We start from the raw sequence: 21,020 nt of genomic DNA, 5'->3' as shown, positions 1-21,020 counted from the left end.
GGAAAGTCAGTTGGGAAACCAACTACAACACAGCAAAAGAAAGGGAACCTCTCTTCTCAGGAAGAAGTTCTGCCCTCTGAGGGAACTGAGCCTTTGGAGCTTGAACCTTATCAGGTTGAGCTCTTAGGCCCAGGGGGACCCTCAAGGGAGGAGCTGTGTAAGGGACAAGAAACCTGTCCCTCTCTTGAAGGCCTTAGGCAGCAAGCTGCTGAAGAGTCCAAAGGCAAGAAAAATGGAACGCATAGGGTCTATTGGGAAGATGGACTCCTGTACACTGAGGCCAGAGACCCCAAACCTGGTGCCACTAGGAGAGTGGTAGTGCCTCAGCTGTTCAGGAAGTTCATCCTAACATTGGCCCATGACATTCCCCTTGCTGGACATTTGGGACAAACCAAGACGTGGGAGAGGTTAGTCAACCACTTCTACTGGCCCAATATGTCCATCATGGTTAAGGAGTTTTGCCTCTCCTGCCCCACCTGTCAAGCCAGTGGTAAGACAGGTGGGCATCCAAAGGCCCCCCTCATTCCACTTCCAGTGGTGGGGGTGCCCTTTGAAAGAGTGGGTGTGGACATAGTTGGTCCACTAGAACCTCCCACAGCCTCAGGAAATATGTATATCCCGGTAGTAGTGGATCATGCTACCAGGTATCCTGAAGCTATTCCCCTTAGGTCGACTACTGCCCCTGCAGTAGCCAAGGCCCTCATTGGTATCTTTACCAGAGTGGGTTTCCCTAAGGAGGTGGTGTCTGACAGAGGTACCAACTTCATGTCAGCATACCTAAAGCACATGTGGAATGAGTGTGGGGTGACTTATAAATTCACTACACCATACCATCCACAAACTAATGGCTTAGTTGAGAGATTCAACAAGACATTAAAGGGCATGATCATGGGGCTCCCAGAAAAACTCAAAAGGAGATGGGATGTCCTCTTGCCATGCCTGCTTTTCGCTTACAGAGAGGTGCCACAGAAGGGAGTAGGATTCTCACCCTTTGAACTTCTGTTTTGTCATCCTGTAAGGGGACCACTTGCCCTTGTTAAAGAAGGCTGGGAGAGACCTCTCCATGAGCCTAAACAGGACATAGTGGACTATGTACTTGGCCTTCGCTCTAGAATGGCAGAGTACATGGAAAAGGCAACCAAAAACCTTGAGGCCAGCCAACAGCTCCAGAAGTTTTGGTATGACCAAAAGGCTGCACTGGTTGAGTTCCAACCAGGGCAGAAAGTCTGGGTTCTGGAGCCTGTGGCTCCCAGGCCACTCCAGGACAAATGGAGTGGCCCTTACCCAGTACTAGAAAGGAAGAGTCAGGTCACCTACCTGGTGGACCTGGGCACAAGCAGGAGCCCCAAGAGGGTGATCCATGTGAACCGCCTTAAGCTCTTCCATGACCGGGCTGATGTCAATCTGTTGATGGTAACAGATGAGGATCAGGAGGCAGAGAGTGAACCTCTCCCTGATCTTCTGTCATCAGACCCAAAAGATGGCACAGTAGATGGAGTGATCTACTCAGACACCCTCTCTGGCCAACAGCAAGCTGATTGTAGGAGAGTCCTACAACAGTTTCCTGAACTCTTCTCCTTAACCCCTGGTCAGACACACCTGTGTACCCATGATGTGGACACAGGAGACAGCATGCCTGGCAAGAACAAAATCTTTAGACAATCTGACCATGTTAAAGAAAGCATCAAGGTGGAAGTCCACAAGATGCTGGAATTGGGAGTAATTGAGCGCTCTGACAGCCCCTGGGCTAGCCCAGTGGTCTTAGTCCCCAAACCTCACACCAAAGATGGAAAGAAAGAGATGAGGTTTTGTGTGGACTACAGAGGGCTCAATTCTGTCACCAAGACAGATGCTCATCCAATTCCAAGAGCTGATGAGCTCATAGACAAATTAGGTGCTGCCAAATTCTTAAGTACCTTCGACTTGACAGCAGGGTACTGGCAAATAAAAATGGCACCTGGAGCAAAAGAGAAAACAGCATTCTCCACACCTGATGGGCATTATCAGTTTACTGTTATGCCCTTTGGTTTAAAGAATGCCCCTGCCACCTTCCAAAGGTTGGTGAATCAAGTCCTTGCTGGCTTGGAGTCCTTTAGCACAGCTTATCTTGATGATATTGCTGTCTTTAGCTCCACCTGGCAGGATCACCTGGTCCACCTGAAGAAGGTTTTGAAGGCTCTGCAATCTGCAGGCCTCTCTATCAAGGCATCCAAATGCCAGATAGGGCAGGGAACTGTGGTTTACTTGGGACACCTTGTAGGTGGAGGCCAAGTTCAGCCACTCCAACCCAAGATCCATACTATTCTGGACTGGGTAGCTCCAAAAACCCAGACTCAAGTCAGGGCATTCCTTGGCTTGACTGGGTATTACAGGAGGTTTGTGAAGGGATATGGATCCATTGTGACAGCCCTCACTGAACTCACCTCCAAGAAAATGCCCAAGAAAGTGAACTGGACTGTGGAATGCCAACAGGCCTTTGACACCCTGAAACAAGCAATGTGCTCAGCACCAGTTCTAAAAGCTCCAGATTATTCTAAGCAGTTCATTGTGCAGACTGATGCCTCTGAACATGGGATAGGGGCAGTTTTGTCCCAAACAAATGATGATGGCCTTGACCAGCCTGTTGCTTTCATTAGCAGGAGGTTACTCCCCAGGGAGCAGCGTTGGAGTGCCATTGAGAGGGAGGCCTTTGCTGTGGTTTGGTCCCTGAAGAAGCTGAGACCATACCTCTTTGGGACTCACTTCCTAGTTCAAACTGACCACAGACCTCTCAAATGGCTGATGCAAATGAAAGGTGAAAATCCTAAACTGTTGAGGTGGTCCATCTCCCTACAGGGAATGGACTTTATAGTGGAACACAGACCTGGGACTGCCCATGCCAATGCAGATGGCCTTTCCAGGTTCTTCCACTTAGAAAATGAAGACTCTCTTGGGAAAGGTTAGTCTCATCCTCTTTCGTTTGGGGGGGGGGTTGTGTAAGGAAATGCCTCCTTGGCATGGTTGCCCCCTGACTTTTTGCCTTTGCTGATGCTATGTTTACAATTGAAAGTGTGCTGAGGCCTGCTAACCAGGCCCCAGCACCAGTGTTCTTTCCCTAACCTGTACTTTTGTATCCACAATTGGCAGACCCTGGCATCCAGATAAGTCCCTTGTAACTGGTACTTCTAGTACCAAGGGCCCTGATGCCAAGGAAGGTCTCTAAGGGCTGCAGCATGTCTTATGCCACCCTGGAGACCTCTCACTCAGCACAGACACCCTGCTTGCCAGCTTGTGTGTGCTAGTGAGGACAAAACGAGTAAGTCGACATGGCACTCCCCTCAGGGTGCCATGCCAGCCTCTCACTGCCTATGCAGTATAGGTAAGACACCCCTCTAGCAGGCCTTACAGCCCTAAGGCAGGGTGCACTATACCATAGGTGAGGGTACCAGTGCATGAGCATGGTATCCCTACAGTGTCTAAACAAAACCTTAGACATTGTAAGTGCAGGGTAGCCATAAGAGTATATGGTCTGGGAGTTTGTCAAACACGAACTCCACAGCACCATAATGGCTACACTGAAAACTGGGAAGTTTGGTATCAAACTTCTCAGCACAATAAATGCACACTGATGCCAGTGTACATTTTATTGTAAAATACACCCCAGAGGGCACCTTAGAGGTGCCCCCTGAAACTTAACCGACTATCTGTGTAGGCTGACTAGTTTTAGCAGCCTGCCACAAACCGAGACATGTTGCTGGCCCCATGGGGAGAGTGCCTTTGTCACTCTGAGGCCAGTAACAAAGCCTGCACTGGGTGGAGATGCTAACACCTCCCCCAGGCAGGAATTGTCACACCTGGCGGTGAGCCTCAAAGGCTCACCTCCTTTGTGCCAACCCAGCAGGACACTCCAGCTGGTGGAGTTGCCCGCCCCCTCCGGCCAGGCCCCACTTTTGGCGGCTAGGCCGGAGAAAATAATGAGAAAAACAAGGAGGAGTCACTGGCCAGTCAGGACAGCCCCTAAGGTGTCCTGAGCTGAAGTGACCCTAACTTTTAGAAATCCTCCATCTTGCAGATGGAGGATTCCCCCAATAGGGTTAGGATTGTGACCCCCTCCCCTTGGGAGGAGGCACAAAGAGGGTGTACCCACCCTCAGGGCTAGTAGCCATTGGCTACTAACCCCCCAGACCTAAACACGCCCTTAAATTTAGTATTTAAGGGCTACCCTGAACCCTAGAAAATTAGATTCCTGCAAACTACAAGAAGAAGGACTGCCTAGCTGAAAACCCCTGCAGAGGAAGACCAGAAGACGACAACTGCCTTGGCTCCAGAAACTCACCGGCCTGTCTCCTGCCTTCCAAAGAACTCTGCTCCAGCGACGCCTTCCAAGGGACCAGCGACCTCTGAATCCTCTGAGGACTGCCCTGCTTCGAAAAAGACAAGAAACTCCCGAGGACAGCGGACCTGCTCCAAAAAGACTGCAACTTTGTTTCGAGGAGCAGCTTTAAAGACCCTGCAATCTCCCCGCAAGAAGCGTGAGACTTGCAACACTGCACCCGGCGACCCCGACTCGGCTGGTGGAGAACCAACACCTCAGGGAGGACCCCCGGACTACTCTCCGACTGTGAGTACCAAAACCTGTCCCCCCTGAGCCCCCACAGCGCCGCCTGCAGAGGGAATCCCGAGGCTTCCCCTGACCGCGACTCTTTGAATCCAAAGTCCCGACGCCTGGGAGAGACCCTGCACCCGCAGCCCCCAGGACCTGAAGGACCGGACTTTCACTGGAGAAGTGACCCCCAGGAGTCCCTCTCCCTTGCCCAAGTGGAGGTTTCCCCGAGGAATCCCCCCCTTGCCTGCCTGCAGCGCTGAAGAGATCCCGAGATCTCTCATAGACTAACATTGCGAACCCGACGCTTGTTTCTACACTGCACCCGGCCGCCCCCGCGCCGCTGAGGGTGAAATTTCTGTGTGGACTTGTGTCCCCCCCGGTGCCCTACAAAACCCCCCTGGTCTGCCCTCCGAAGACGCGGGTACTTACCTGCAAGCAGACCGGAACCGGGGCACCCCCTTCTCTCCATTCTAGCCTATGCGTTTTGGGCACCACTTTGAACTCTGCACCTGACCGGCCCTGGGCTGCTGGTGTGGTGACTTTGGGGTTGCTCTGAACCCCCAACGGTGGGCTACCTTGGACCAAGAACTAAGCCCTGTAAGTGTCTTACTTACCTGGTTAACCTAACAAATACTTACCTCCCCTAGGAACTGTGAAAATTGCACTAAGTGTCCACTTTTAAAACAGCTATTTGTGAATAACTTGAAAAGTATACATGCAATTTTGATGATTTGAAGTTCCTAAAGTACTTACCTGCAATACCTTTCGAATGAGATATTACATGTAGAATTTGAACCTGTGGTTCTTAAAATAAACTAAGAAAAGATATTTTTCTATAACAAAACCTATTGGCTGGATTTGTCTCTGAGTGTGTGTACCTCATTTATTGTCTATGTGTATGTACAACAAATGCTTAACACTACTCCTTGGATAAGCCTACTGCTCGACCACACTACCACAAAATAGAGCATTAGTATTATCTATTTTTACCACTATTTTACCTCTAAGGGGAACCCTTGGACTCTGTGCATGCTATTCCTTACTTTGAAATAGCACATACAGAGCCAACTTCCTACACATGTTTTTACCTTACAATGTAAGCTTATCAGACTGCATTTTTTAACCTACATTTTCATATACTTTAAAACCTCATCTTGCACATTAGGTTCCGCAAAGTGGGCTTAAACTGCTCATTATATGTTAATTTGTTTATACCCAGGCCCAAAAAATTATCTTTAGATAGGCTGTTACAGGATGCTGGTTATCATAAGGATAGATGAACACTGACATATACGGAACATACTCTGGGGCCCTCGTATGCAGCAGGGAGTTAGTCTAACGTTTATAAATTCAGTGAAGAGTCCTACGATGTCGAGCTAAGACTACAAGTAAATAACCCTTTCCTGTTTACTTCAGAATTGATTTTCATTACATTTTTTAATAATGACACCCGTTACTGAGGTTATTTGTTGTAAATGTTACTGTTTGCTCCTTAGTGTTGGTAAATAATTTCATATCCTGTCAGTCATTTTTCTTATGTGCTTTAGAGAGTTGTTTTGAAGACAATTAAAGTCTGTTAATGCCCCTCAAAAAATATGACAGTATAACTAGGAGAGAAATCAACCACTATATTTTATATTGATTTTAGGGCAGCAGCTATGACCCTTCGGACGGTCTTGTTATCATTGCAAGCCTTGTTGGCAGCAGCAGAACCAGATGATCCTCAAGATGCAGTAGTTGCAAATCAGGTACGTTGTGGGCACTGTGGTGTTTATCAAAAGCTATTCCACAGATCACATGCTTACATAACTAACATTTGAAACATTGTCTTACCTTTCCTGCTGCCATTGAGGTAGATATTTGGTGTAAACGCAGATACTCCTGTTGATTTTCAGTTTAATGAAAACTAGGCGCACAATAAGCAGTGTGTGGATAATAAATCTTAAGACATAATAAAGTGCATCTAATAGTTAATACGAACTAGTTCTGCTGGGCTGCTTTTTTTGTACGGTATTTGATAGGCCCTCTGTTGCAACCAGACATTCAGGGTACTTAGCCACTTTGATTTCTATCTAAAATCCAAATTGGGTGTTAGCTGTGGTTTCATTTCCCTCTTAAAATAAGGTGTGTACCGGATAGGTCATGTGTATATTATTTGCTGATTGTGGAAAAAGGAGTTTGCCTGAGGTGAAAAAACGTGAAGCCTTCCTCAATAAAATCATTTTCTTGGAATGTTTTGACTTCCTGTTTATAATGTTGGATGAAACACAAGCATTTCTCACATTTTTGTAAGTTCAAACCTTAATGATCAAAACCTCAATTTCACAAATGATATCGGCAAGAATGTCAAATGTTTGGACAATGTGGCAAATTGAAGATGACACAATAAAAGGCATTCTCTTATGGCAAGAAACAGCCACTTGTAGAGTGTCATGCCAGCAAGTATTATGAATAAAATTTTAAGTAAAGAATCCAAGGTCGAAAACTGTTACTTATAAAGAGAAATTTTCACCGGAGTAGAAACTCTGAAACCTGCTGATTTGGCCAAAGAATGTGCACCTTGGATATCCTGAGCATGTCCTTGTGAGGGCACATGGGAGAGAAACAATAATGGAAAGGGAAGCTCTGAAAGTAGCAAACAAAGAAAATACAGAAGTTAAAGAGGAAGATTAGGTCAAGCTTATAAACCACCTTCAGCAGACAATCCGAACATATCACAAGAATATTCAAAAGTATTGTAAAACAGCTTAGAATACGACCTTCAGAAAGGTACAATCAGTTAAGATTATGATGATTTATCCAATTTTTTGTCAGATTGTGAAAATGACTGAGTGCAGTATAAGAAGGGTTTGGAAATGGGATAGCTGTAAAGGACATAAAATGGCTATTAATAGCTCTAGTCCTGGGCACAATTGATAAGGTGAGATTTCGGTTATCCTTTACTGCACGTTCATGCTTATATAATCCACATTCAAGTTTCTCTATTTCACATCCACACTGTATTTCTTCTCCTACTAACCCTGGCCCCAGCCTCCACACAGCTGCCTCTTCTTGTCTTAGTCATGTGCTACCACGCCATTGGCCTGCTTCAGACTGGGAGAGCAACCACCTTGTGGGGAAACTAATTTCAAAGCAAAATCCTTTTTCAACCATGTGCTTGGCAGTGATATCTGTTAAGCCAGCATGTAAGACATTACAGGAACTTCTCTTTCCACTCTTTGAATTTTTTTTTGATTTATTCATGGCATTTTGGGTGTCGTAATGAAGCATGGTCCTCCATTGGAAATAGCATAAAACTTCAGAAAGCTTGTGCCTCCCACTAAGGTGCTGGTTCTTGGTTGGAGGTCTTTTCTCATCAAGAATATCTGTTGGTCCGTGAGCATTGTCACCCCATGAGGGTTTGATTCCACATTCAAGCCTGGAAGACCATCACATGAATGCATGCATCATCCCATTCTCATATTCTTTATGGAGCTGCTGGGTGAAGTTATGAGACTGTTGTAATTGGATGCAGTCAAATCTGTTCCTCGTACTGGTGCAATAATGCTTTTTTAATGCTTTCTGTTTTTCAGTACATAGTAAAAATGGGCTTGTACTCAGGTTTATGCCTTCGGCTATTAACCCTGTTTTACCCAGCAGTTTGACGTTATGACTTTAAGCTGATTTTGTAAAGTTAGCAACAAGCTTTCGGCAGCCTTTTCATCGGCTTTGTCAGTATGAATGTCTGCACAGGAAGATTTTTGGCCAAACAGTCCACTGTCAGTACATGGTGCACCTGGCATTTTCAGCTGGGTTGCAACTCTGGTGAAAGCCTTTCTTCCTAGATAACTGGTTTGTCTTAGAATTGTGTTGGTATATATTGAGCGCGCTTCATACCTCTTTGAAGGACTAATGCTTGTTTTTGATCGGCCAGATTGCATTATTCATATAGCACTCCATACTTTTGGCAAGATTGTGAAATTCCCCAAATTGCATTGGCTTCCTGGGCGTTCTTCTGAGTAGCTAGTTGAAATGTTATGTGGGTTGGACTTTGAGACATGTTTGACCTCTGATGTGTGACTATATTGTGGATATGCAGAGTGACCACCACTGAGCATAAGCATGGTATTGGAGTGAGAATAAACGACACCTGGCATACAAGTACTTAAGATCTTTATAGTGGACATTAACACAAGAGTAAAACACTTGATGTGTACCAGAGAAGTCAGACCTATAGAGGCACCATTAAACCATCAGGGAGGATTACATGGATTATATCTAGGAGGGAGGGTTGGAAAAGGTTTAGAAAGGAGGAAGAGACTGGAATCTTGCCCCTAGCTCCTACCACGCCCTAACATGGAAGGCACCACATGAAACACTTCTATTCCAGAAACTGACTTCAGATCTGCTGTTCAAGCCCTCATACTTTCTCATCTAGATGATGGTAACACCATGCTCCATGGTCTCCCATACTTCACACTGCAGCTCCACTTAAGCCCATCCTACAGTCTGCTGCATGTTAAGGGCCTGAAGAAATGATCACATCACCTCCATCCTGCTGGCCCATGGCATCTTCAGAACCAGCTTCATCATTTACAAAGCCATCACAGCCAGCAGCACCCTTGTTTACCTTAAAAACATGCTCACCATCTCTGAGGGCTCATCATACACCTGCCGCCAGGACGCCATCAGAGTGCAGACTCAGATGTGTAAAAAAGAAGAAACAAGGCGACAGGCCTTTTCCATCTGTGCACCCAGGATCTGGAACAGCAATCCTGTACCTAGCAGGACAATTCCATTCCAGCTCCAGTTTAGGAAAACAATTGAAGATGTACCTTTTTAAAGAATACTACATAACTGCCCAAAAATCAGCTACCTTTCCTCTCTTTGGCCTTGTAGAGCACTCTGCTGCCTTTTTGGTATGTTAGTGCTATGGAAATGCTCCATACATACAAGATTACCCTTAAACTTTGATCCTATTCTTTGATGCCTGAGATGGACACAGCAGCAAAGAAGGATTAGGTATGGCAGGCAAACAGTGGTGTCACTGTCACAGATGCTAAGTTAAGTGTACTGTACAGTGAGGTTGCACAACTACACCATATAATACACCCCATTTTCTCCTAGCATTGCTTGTAAAAATCAAATAAAAAAATGTAGCCCAGCAGGCTGTTATTTTGTGAGAATTCATGCTTTCTTCTGACAGTCTTAGTGGACTTTTTAAGCATCTGGAAAGTGTAACCAAGTGTCCACATGAGCATGTACTCTGTGCAACGGTCTAGTATATTAGTGAGCTGTTTTTAACCTTCCCTCATACTCCTAGTTCTAACCAGAGCTGGTTCGTAACTGAGCTGTACATGCCTAAAGACTGATAACCCTTTGAGGAGCTCCTCTCAATCACACTCCAGCTATAACCAGAAGAGAGCTTGACTCTGCACAGCCCCACCCCCTTCCATCTCAATCCTAGCAATTGGATGATGGAGAGAATTTTCCTTTAAGCACCCACATGGGAGTCTCCAACATCAAATTTATAGGGAGGCCAGATTGTGCATACCAGATGTACGTTGGAATTCGTACAAAGACCTGTCTGCCCGTCCAAGAAGGAACATCATCTCCACTTGAGAGAGCTGCAACAGTAAATTCTTCTTCTCAAGGGAAGAATAGAAATTGGAAAATCTAGTCTAGTTTCTTTTTTATTAAAAAAAAGAAAATGGTACATTGAAAACCGATTATAGTCCTCAGACAACTGAACAAGCTATTAAAAGAAGCAGACCCTTCAGATGGTTAAACTCCAACAAGTCCTCCTGATGGTCCTCTGAACATAATTCCCTGGAGTATCCAGATGCGTACTTCTACGTTCCTATCCACCAGAAGCATCTAGACTTTTCAGTGGGGGGCCAGCACTTCCAACTCAAGGCACTCATTTGGCCTCAAATCAGAACCTCAAATTTTTGCTAAGTGCCTGGTGCCTTCCTTGAACGACAAGGTCACCAAGCGTACCTATTCTTGGAAGACTGGCACAGCAAGGCTCCATCAGAGGAAGAGGCAAAGGCTTCTAGGCAGCCTGGAACAGTCAGTCTCACATTTTGTGCCTCATGCTGAACAAAAGGAAATCATCCCTAGAGCAGCATGCAAAGATATGGTTCTTGGGAAGGATACTCTATACACAATTAGGAAAGACACTCCCATCAACAAAAAGGATGGTGAAATTGGAGACAATTTCAGATAGTTTATCTACCATGCAATCCATAACAGTTAGGCAGCACAAGTCCCTGCTGGGCCTATTGTCATTCTTCATAGGCCTTCTACCCTTTTGCAGGCTCCAAATGAGACCTATCCAGAAAGAACTAGACATTCAAAAAAAAACATCCATGACTCATGGGACAACATTGTCAGAGTCACAAAATGTCTAAAACAAGCACTGTTGTGGGGGGAGATTCTCAGATAATATTAAGGTGGCCTCTCCTTCCATCCCTCATCATACAGAGTAATGCTAACAATAAGTGCGTCCATGGATGGCTGGTGTTCTCATATGCAGAAGCTGTTGACCTGAGGCCTCTGGATAAAAGCATGCTTACATATCCATATACTGGAGCTATGGTCTTTTAGACTGGGCCTACAAGTGTCCCTTCCAACAATAATTTGTCAATCAGTTCTCATTAGAATGGACAATATGACATCAATGTTTCATGACTCAATCCAACGCAAGAGCTTTGGAACCTGTCGGGGCGTTACAATGATCAGGCGGAAGTGCTTAGTCAACAACGTTCGGACTGCCACAAGTTCTGACTTCATTTTCTGAGAGTGGGATCAGCCGACACTGGATTTATTCTCCACCCAGAGCAACAGGAAATAGAAGTTCTACTTTAGCAGATTGTGGCAACGTGAGACCATGTGCTAATAGAGTGGGTGAAGCACTCCGAGTCTGCACTGGACACAAACAAGTTTACACTTGGTGTTATATGTCTTAGTGATTGCAGGCACCTGTGTCATTGCTATGATGTTCTTACATTCCATTGGAAATCAAAGTAACCAAACTGTAAGTGGTCAGGTACCATGCTGTGCAGTGTCAGTGCATCGCTGTACATGTAGATCGTTGCAGCATTTTGTTGTACCAGTACTGTGGTGACCATGCCGCAGCAATAAGAATCAGGATTCAGTGATCTTATTTCACCTTCCTCAGTACCCGGGGGATCAGAGGGAACTGATCAAAGGCATCCGCAAAGACATTGGCAATCTGACTGAAAGGGCATGCCGTCTCAGCAGATACATCCATACTTGTTCAACCTAGCCAAGAGTTGTCTTAAATACTAGTCAGTATGAGTTCATCTGGCGACAATATCTCAATTTAAGATGGTAATCACCTCTTCCGCTCTGTTCTCTCAAAGGATGGTAAAACAATTTATGAAAGGGCTCTTTAGGACATTTCCACTTGTATAGCACACTCCTGTATCATGGGAACTATACACTGCCTTGAGCCAACTCATGCTACTGCCCTTCGAGCTGATACACAAGGCACAACTAAATCTCTTGGGGGAAAAAAAAACCACTTCTCCAAGCGCTTACATCAACAAAGAGGGTAGGCAAAAGGTAGGCTTTCACCATCAAAGGACCATTTCTCAGAATGACAAGAAACAGTCCTCTAACGAACCAAGCCTATATCCATCCCTAGTGTCCCTTCTGACTCATCTCATTGAAGCTGTTTTACTACGTTCATCTGTTTGTATCCTTTGGCCAGCCAGGAAGGAGTTGACCACTATCCAAGCAGGGAATACAGTATATTGGCCCTCAGCCTGCATCACTTTCTGCCACCGCAAAGCCAAGTGTCCACAGCAGGGCAGAGTGAGGATCTGGCACATGTTAAAGCACCACTGCCTCGATGTGAATGCTGAGGCCAACTTAGCAATGAGACAGCAGTTCTTTTAAACCTGTTTCATTAAAGGTGAGCCTGCTTCTAGGTTTCTTTGCATTACTATGTTTGTGTGATATTGCTTCCTATTCTGATTCAAGCATGTGAATATGTGAATGATCAATTCTAAAGAAGAAATTAGTCACTTGTAACTCCAGTTCTGAAGTGTTGGTATCTTTAATATTTTGACATGATACCGTTCTTCCTCCCCGGTCAGAAGCCCATTTATTATATACTCTACTCACCCATTGTACTATGAAATGTGAGCTCCTCTAGGAGTAGGAGAGCTAGCACGTCGACCTCATTGGCTGAAGTTCAAATTGTTTGAAATGAGGTGGATGTGCTACTAATCAAACACTTTTGTTGAGACCTATGACTACTTAACATTGCTGGGGATTCCCAGCCTGATAACTGGGAAAGATGCAGGCATGTTAATATGTGGAAGATGTCAACCCTGGGGAGCTGGGGGTTAAAGGTAATTAATTTCTTCGCAATGAAGGACGCACTGTACCTCTACAGAGCATTGCTGTTTGGTCTCAGTGTTGCCCCTTTGGTTTTCACATAGGTACTGGCTCCAGTGACACCTAGGTTCACAGGTACTGATTCCTAGACAACTGCTTCATTCAGTCTCTCTAGGAAGGGTGCTGACTCTGGTAAAGGCATTTTTCCTGTAGCGAAGGTAACTACCCTCAGCCAAGTAGTGGGTCTTTTCTTGTGCAGTGGATTGTGACAGGTTGATGGTTCCAGAGACTTCTTGCATGGGAGTTGTACCACACACCTAGCTCCAGATGCACTCCCTGAAGCTTCATCTTACAAAGCACTGGGACATATCTTTGAGAAATCCATCCTGCGTTATGATCTTGGAATGGTGGAATCATTCTGCAAAACTCTTGGTAGAGTGCCTTTCCTGTCTGACTTATCTATTGCTTATGAAAACCTACTCATAGTGCTGATGATGACAGCCTGTATGGGAACCTAGTCAGTATCTTTTGTGACAAATCACGTATGTCCCAGCACATATGTTGGAGCTGAAGGCAATTTTCTTGGCTTAAAGGCTTTACTACTAGTGCTTGACGGTTCCTTGTGATGTTCCACACAGACAATACTATAGGGGGCACCTATTCCTACAGACTTGCTGGCTGACTAGCCCTTTAGAGTGGGCATTTCCACAAGTCATATCCCTGTTATAGCCTAGGCAGACATCACTACTTTCCTAATATGTGGTACATCTTCAAACAAGTCCTTGACTGCATCTTCAAGCCTGGCATCTAACTCTCGTTTACTGGCACAATTCAACTGTACACCAGGTGCAGACAGTTAAATGGGCAGGGAACCTGGTTACTTTGAGGACAGCCTGACATTAAAAGGACAAGGGCGTTTCTACATGCTTTTCTCATAACCACTTTGATTACATAATCTCTGGTGTGGGCTATCTTGCCAAGTCTGGTACTTTGATCTGCCATTTAGAGAGGGACCATACATACCTTAAAGTGAGAGACTTACTGGCCATGGTGGGGACGCTTACCATGGGTCAGTTTGAGTGCCTCATTCTTGAAGAGTTGACCTTTTCTCTCAGAATGTGGAGATTCTGGTGGCTGCCACAATATTCTCTGTTAAAACCTAATATGTGAGCAAAAGTCTGTGGGTTGGACACTGCTCCTTAGCAGACCGCATCAACCTGCTTTCATGCTCACTGTTAACTGTGTTTTTTCAAGTCACCTAGATGAGGGCATCCTGAACTATTGTGTCTTGAAGCATGTATTCCACTTTTAGCTTTCCTTAAATAATGAAAAATGGTCAATGTTTCATGATCTTTGCCAGACATGATGCCTGCTGGTAAAATCACAGTGGCTAATTAGTAACTGTTGTGCATTGCCAAATATACTCTACATGGAGTTTAAACTCTATCAGGTGTAAGGACGCATTCCACCAAAAACAAATTGGTGTCTGGGTTTTCAGGACATGTCTATCCAGGATGCATGCCAGGCAGCTAAATGGGCAGCTAATCCAGACCACCTTTTTGGGCTATGCTAAATTTGTCCAGAAAGTTATGCAAAAAGTATTTGTCTAGGAGGAGCTGTTGGATGCTTCCGTATTTCACCTAGTCCTTTTCTCATTTGCTGTGGAATCTACCCTGATGTAGAGAATTGGAAAGAACCAGGATAGTATTCTAAAGTTACTTTAGACACTCTCCCATTATCAATACGTTCCTGTTGGCCCGGAACCCTTTGGTCAGTAGGGATCTGGTAAGAGCATGCATACATACAGGAAGAGTGCCTAGCTTCTCCAGGATGGTCTGTCATGTATGAAGAATACATGTTTACATAGTACTGGTGCGCAAAAGCTCCGAAATAACCTGCTATAGTATCCATTTCCAGTTGTGGTATTTGGTAGCAGGGATTTCCGCAGGTTGAAAATGGTAAATAGTGTCGCCATAAAGTTAACTTGAATTTTTTCCTTGTGCACGTTTAAAGAGGAATACAAGTAGCACTTTTCTTCTCATTTTGAGAAGAATTACATCTTTGGTGCAGAATCTGATCTGCTTCGGAAGGGGAGGCAGAAGTAGGACCCTTCCTAATAACTGTGTACAGCCAAATGTAAACATTTTGAGGCCACAGTAATAGGTGCTATGTTCATGCCCTGACATACAGCATGGATATGGTCCTGCCACCAGCACAGATTGTTTCCAGGAATAGCAGGGTTAATCTCGGATATCTACGAAGCAGACATATCCTGAATAATAATCCAAACGTAAAACTCTGACAATGATAAGGCAAAGCCCCCAGCTGCACAGGTCACTTCCAGCTCCCTTTCAGGTGCCACTGTTGATCCTGGCCAGCAGTGTTGACCAATTTCTGGATCATTCAACATTACACATGGGGATATTTCTGTATGAGTAATCCATTGGAAATAGTAACCTAAGGAAATATCTTGTCACCATATTTTAAGACTCCACTTAGAAATAAGAGTAGGAAAGAATGTTCACTGATGTAAATTATATAATTATACATGACTGCTATCTTGTGTCTAATATTTTCGTTCTTTTTTTTTTATAGTACAAACAAAATCCAGACATGTTTAAACAGACAGCTCGACTTTGGGCACATGTATATGCTGGAGCACCAGTTTCTAGTCCAGAATACACAAAAAAAATAGAAAATCTTTGTGCAATGGGGTTTGATAGAGTAAGTATTCCTACTAGTTGGTTGTACAGTTAATTATCAAAAAGATTAATCACTAATGGTGTTGCATGATACTAATGATATTACTCATAAGACTACACTCCAAGAGTACGGGCCTGATTATGACCTTGGCAGAGGGGATTACTCAGTCAAAGACTTGGCGGATATCCCGCCTGCCGTTTTACAAGTTCCATAGGATGTATTGGAACTTGTAAATACGGGATATCTGTCACGTTTGTGACAGAGTAATCCCCTCCGCCAAGGTCATAATCAGGCCCTTAGTCAGATGATATTTTGATCCCTTGTCCTATGCTAATCAGTTGTAATGATGTCTTTGGGAGTTAGAGAGGCATGCCTTCAAACAGTAAATCTTATTAGTCTTTACTTTAATAATACAATAGCTAGAGAATAACTTGTTGCATACTTATTTCTTACTTTTCATTAGTAGCCATTTCTTTTAAAAACTGTGTAACATGCAGGAAAACGTACTTGCTATGAGTTTTTTTTATTAGTGTTTTTTTATGGGGTATCTTGATATTATGCAGTTCTAAATGTTTGCAAGAGGGTATCACTACTTACATTTAATAGCCATGTTGCAATTTTACAACTAACCTGTTCTTTTAATCCGTTTGTTAGCAGCTCCTATAGTAAAAGCTTATTCTCATATACATGATTCCTTTCATTTACTTTTCATTTTTTTATTTAACCTTTATTCATTTTGTGTTGATAGACTGTAACAAAAGCATATCGCTACATTATATTTTTAGTCACCCTTTACAACGGTATCAACAAATATGCAGTTCAGCCAATTTGTACACACTCATGCCAAGTGCCTTGTGACACTGCAGGCTGCATGTCTGTATCATGCACAGTCCTCCTCCTTTGCTCCTCCAATCTGATAGACTTCTAATTGCAGATTCCTTACCTTAGAATTTCCCCCAGGTGTCAGTCTGGATCCGGAGATTTTTCTCGAGCAGTACCCCTGCGCGATCAAGTGCCATCTGGTTGGCTGTGTGTTTGACGTCGTGCACGCCGAATGTGATGTCACTGGGCCTATATAAGCACCACCCCTGCCAGTTCTTTTCTTTCCGCTCAAGCCAGCGCAGGTTTGAAGAAGAGCTACTTCTCAGTTGCTTTTTGACTCGTCTCTTTCAGCTTTTTATCAGAGATTTTTGAGTGTTTACACCCCTGATGCATCGAGATGTCGTCACGTAAGACCGGATTCAAACCCTGCGGATCCTGTCATCAGGCAATGTCAGTGACTGATCTGCACCTCGTGTGCTTGTGGTGCCTGGAATGCGACCATGACCCGAAGTCATGCTCCAAGTGCCGGGCCATGAATCCGAAAGCTTTAAGGGAGCGGTCCTAAAGCTTATTGCGGCCGGGCGCTTGGCTCTGTGTTGTAGGAAAGTATCACCTTTTCGGAATAGTTACCCTCACTTTTTGCCTGGTGTCAGTGTGTTTAGACTGTAGTACACTAGGATCCTGCTAATCAGCCCCAGTGTTGTGCACTCTCCCCTAAATTGAGTTAGTATGTTTTACACCACATAAATTGGCATGCTGTTGCACCCATGTAAGTCCCTAGTATCACCCCCAAGGTAAGCCCTTCAGCCCAAGGGCAGGGCGCATGGTTCTCACTGTGAGGGTACCCCTGCATGAGCAGAGGTGCTCCGACACCCCGACTCCATTTTCTGGGCTTTGTAAGTGTGGTGCAGCCATCTTAAGGTATGTAGTGGACACTGGTCAACACGAGATGTCCAAATACATAATGGCTTCACCAAACCTACGCATGTTTGGTATCAAACCTGTTGGAATCATGCAAATACGCTGATTTCAGTGCTAGTTGCATGATACCATGTACTCGGGGGGTTCACTAGGGGATCCCCCATGTTTGCCTGTAAAGCTTTGCAGGGTCCGCATGCCAGCCTGTGCTGCTGCCGACCCTAGACACTGTTCTGCCTTCCTTCTGCTGAGCCTAACTCGGGCAGGGGAAGACAGAACAAAGGATTTCTTGTAGAGGAGAGGTTTGACCAGTTGTCTCAGGTGTCACTGGGCTGGGGTGGGGGTTGCCTCTGAGCGCAAACCAGACTGCTTTGAAGGGAATATTTGATGTTCTACTTTCATACACTGGTTTATTCCAGCGTAAGAGCCCCCACTCCCACTCTGATGCAAAACCACACAAAGGACAGGTGATTAACCCCTCCCTCCCCTTTGATAGGTGGGTCACTGCAGTTAGTGTCCAACCCCCTTCCTGGGTTACTTAAGGGGTCCCCTGAAGGAGGAACCCTAGATTTGTCTGCAAGATTTTAAGAACTGTATGCAAGTCTCCTCTGCAAGACACTTCTGCAACCTGGATGCCGGAACTGCTGCTGTTCTTTACTGGAACCAAGAGCAACACTGTAACCAGTAGGAGTGATCCTACTGCAACTTTCTTTGCAAGTTGTGCAAAGACCTCTGCAGCTCTGTAGCCGTGCATCCTAACCCCTGTGTACTGTGTCTGTTTGCGGTTGCCAAGACTTGTTTGTGCTTTAGTTCGAAGACCTAGCTACAAGAAGCCCCGGCCTCCAGCATTCTCCAGCTCCAAAATGATGTCCTCGCTTATTGTGTTTGGCTTTCATTATACTAAATGAGATGGATGCATTCGGGCAGCAGCACCACCAAGCTGTGGGAAATTGAGTCAAATTCCACACTGTGTGATAACTGTCAGCCGAACCCTTCTCGCCAGCTAGCAGCACCTGAAAGTGGTGGTAATTTGTGACAGCCGTGTGCATAGCATTCTGATTTGTCTGGAAAATCGTGGTGCAACAAATCTCATCCTTTTTTCTCAGTTACAGAAGCAGAAATCTGTTCAATATATTTTATTGAATCAACTGTGTTGTAGATAAAATAGCATGTACTCCAATGATTAGGATGGTAAAACAGAATAGTAGCAATGCAGTGACCAGGAAAGTGAAACACAAGACAAGTCCCACTACAGTGTCAGAGTGCTAAGTGTCAGGATTCCTACCTACGCCACTAAGGTACTACTGGAGCACAGCAGTGTTAGCTCTAATCCGCCCTTCAGGTTCCCTAGGAAGACACCATCTCTCATACCTGACTGACAGTAGTGAAGAGGGCTGTTGGTCCTCTGAGCGTTCTCTCTCATGTAAATGGAAAGACGCCAAGTCTCAGCAGACAGCTGCAGTGAAGCGACAGCTTGCAGTGGCAGTTTTCTGGCTTGTACTCTCCCTCTAACGTATAGGGGACAAAGGGATGTTTTATAAGGTGTTCTAAGGAACCTGCCCTAACATAAGAACACGTATGTTTCTTGTTAAGTGACAAAGATTGCGGTGTTCCACTTTGTACTGACAAGATATTGGAGACAGCCTTGAGCAAAGCACAGAACGAGAATGTCTGATTAAAAGGAATAAAAACAGTTTCTGTGCTAAAAGCGTATGAGATAAAGGAAAATAAAACATCACCACAGAAGAGTGCGTCGGCTCAGAAAATAAAATGAATTACTAGGCTAAAGGGTACATGCTGCAGGCCTACGGCTAAAATAACGTGCCCATAGAAGCTACTAAAATAACATTACATCTAAACTACATAAAAATGAATTAAAATATATATCTAAATGTCAAAGTAGACAAGCAAGCATACTCAAAGAAGGCCACATTAAATATTGGTCAATTAATTAAAATAAAATTTTAAAAAAAGAAATCTTGATATTGAAAGCTGAATGTCATATTTTAAGTCATTGCCATTTTGAAAAGAGCCAATTATATCCAGGACAATCGAATCAAGGAATGATCCCACTTCCACAGACGTTATTGTGACCAAATCGATGCCAAAGAAAACTAAAGAGCACTTGTGTTCCAAATCCTCCGCTCCAGCCAAGGCGGTAGTAGTTTGTGCAGTGCCAGACGTTAAAGTGCCCAGACACTCTTGATCTTCACAGAACGGCTCATAGGAGGCTTACCGTAGCAAACTAACCCTCAACTCGCATGTCTGGTAATTTAACCCTCATCAAGAACATTAACAGATCAGCGTCCAGCGAAAGTAAGTGACACATAGAAAGACACAGTTTTGTAGTGCACATTCGAAAAGGCAACGAAACACGGACTGCACACAGTTCAGTACTGGTCTGAACGACAGAGACCATTTGCAATTCAACTCCTCAAGGAGTGGTGCTCCGACATACTGCATCATGCGTTCACGATACAGTTGAGCTGGTGGAAGCGCCATCAGTCCTCCTTGTTGAGATGGGACAGCCATTCCGAATAAAAAACAGCAAAATGCCACCTAGTAAGGGCAAAGTAATCAGGAATCCCCCAAAAATATTCAGTGTATGGCTGAAGGTATTATGCCAAAGATGGATGAGCAGGTGTTGACAAACCCAGAACCAACAACCTTAAAGTGTACAATCCCAGCACTATTGAACACAATAAATGTTCGTCCCACGAGTTCACCAAAGTGTCTCTGAACGTTTGTATTTAAAAGGTACTGTATTTACCCCAGGTGACCTTGCTACTTGGAGCACGTAGGTCTTGCATGCAGATATCAGCACTATATGTTTCTAAACAATAGAGCTTTTAGTCTGCTCAGCTTTTCAAAAATGTACATTAGCAGTAGCAATATGAGGCCAGATGTCTGCTAAATTCATCTGTTGCACAAGGGGGGGGGGAAATGACAGTACCGCAACAAGTTACAATTTGGGAGACTGAAACAATGTAGGCGATTCCAGCTTGCATTCCACAATAGCTCTTGCTGTTTAGAAGTACATAACTTCCATTTGAGAGCACCTGGAATGGTGGTCGAATCAAGAGGACAGGATCTCCCTTCATATACCAGGCCAAATTTGCTGCTGAAGCATTTCATGCTCCGTGCAAGAAAAGCTGTTTGCAAACCGTTGAATGGCTCGCGGAAGTCACGCATTCGCTGCCGCTCAGAAAGACCTCTTTCATGCTATTGAAACATTTCTTCGCAAAGGGCAGTTTCCACACCTTTTGAATGTAATTAACTCCCAGCCTTTTCATATCTGCCTACAAGAATGTGTTTCAAGCAGGATGTGAATTGAAGTGTTGAAATAGGCAGACTAAAAAACCCATGAATTAGCCAGACAGCAGGTGGTATTTCCGCCAAAGCAAAAAAATAAAAATTCAAATTTTTCAATGTTCAAATTAAATGTGGCAAACGGGTCCTTAAAAAAATATAAAGACCCAGCCCGGAAAAGAAACTTCCACAGGGAGAAATAAATTATTTTTGTTTGAAAAACCCTCACCCACCAGGATCCTGAGGAGGAGTCTAGGGGTAGACTCCGAAACATGTAGACCACCTAGGAGGACAGGTACAAAATATACCCACCCTCCCCTTACCCCTTTTTAAT

At 44.5% G+C, this 21,020-nt stretch overlaps 1 protein-coding gene across 2 annotated transcripts in view; it reads left to right on the top strand.

Moving 5' to 3' along the window:
- The window catches only part of UBE2K (ubiquitin conjugating enzyme E2 K), a 164,450-nt gene that overhangs the window by 129,566 nt on the left and 13,864 nt on the right, over window positions 1-21,020 (top strand). For both annotated transcript variants that reach the window (XM_069202022.1, XM_069202025.1), the window contains 2 exons: window positions 6,234-6,333; window positions 15,530-15,658. In XM_069202022.1, coding sequence (XP_069058123.1) covers window positions 6,234-6,333; window positions 15,530-15,658 — 229 coding nt within the window. The remainder of the gene's footprint in view (window positions 1-6,233; window positions 6,334-15,529; window positions 15,659-21,020) is intronic.

Source organism: Pleurodeles waltl, chromosome 1_2 (assembly GCF_031143425.1).
Source record: "Pleurodeles waltl isolate 20211129_DDA chromosome 1_2, aPleWal1.hap1.20221129, whole genome shotgun sequence".
NCBI lineage: Eukaryota > Metazoa > Chordata > Amphibia > Caudata > Salamandridae > Pleurodeles > Pleurodeles waltl.
The sequence above is the reverse complement of the archived record's forward strand: the minus strand, read 5'-3'. Positions and strand labels throughout refer to the sequence as shown.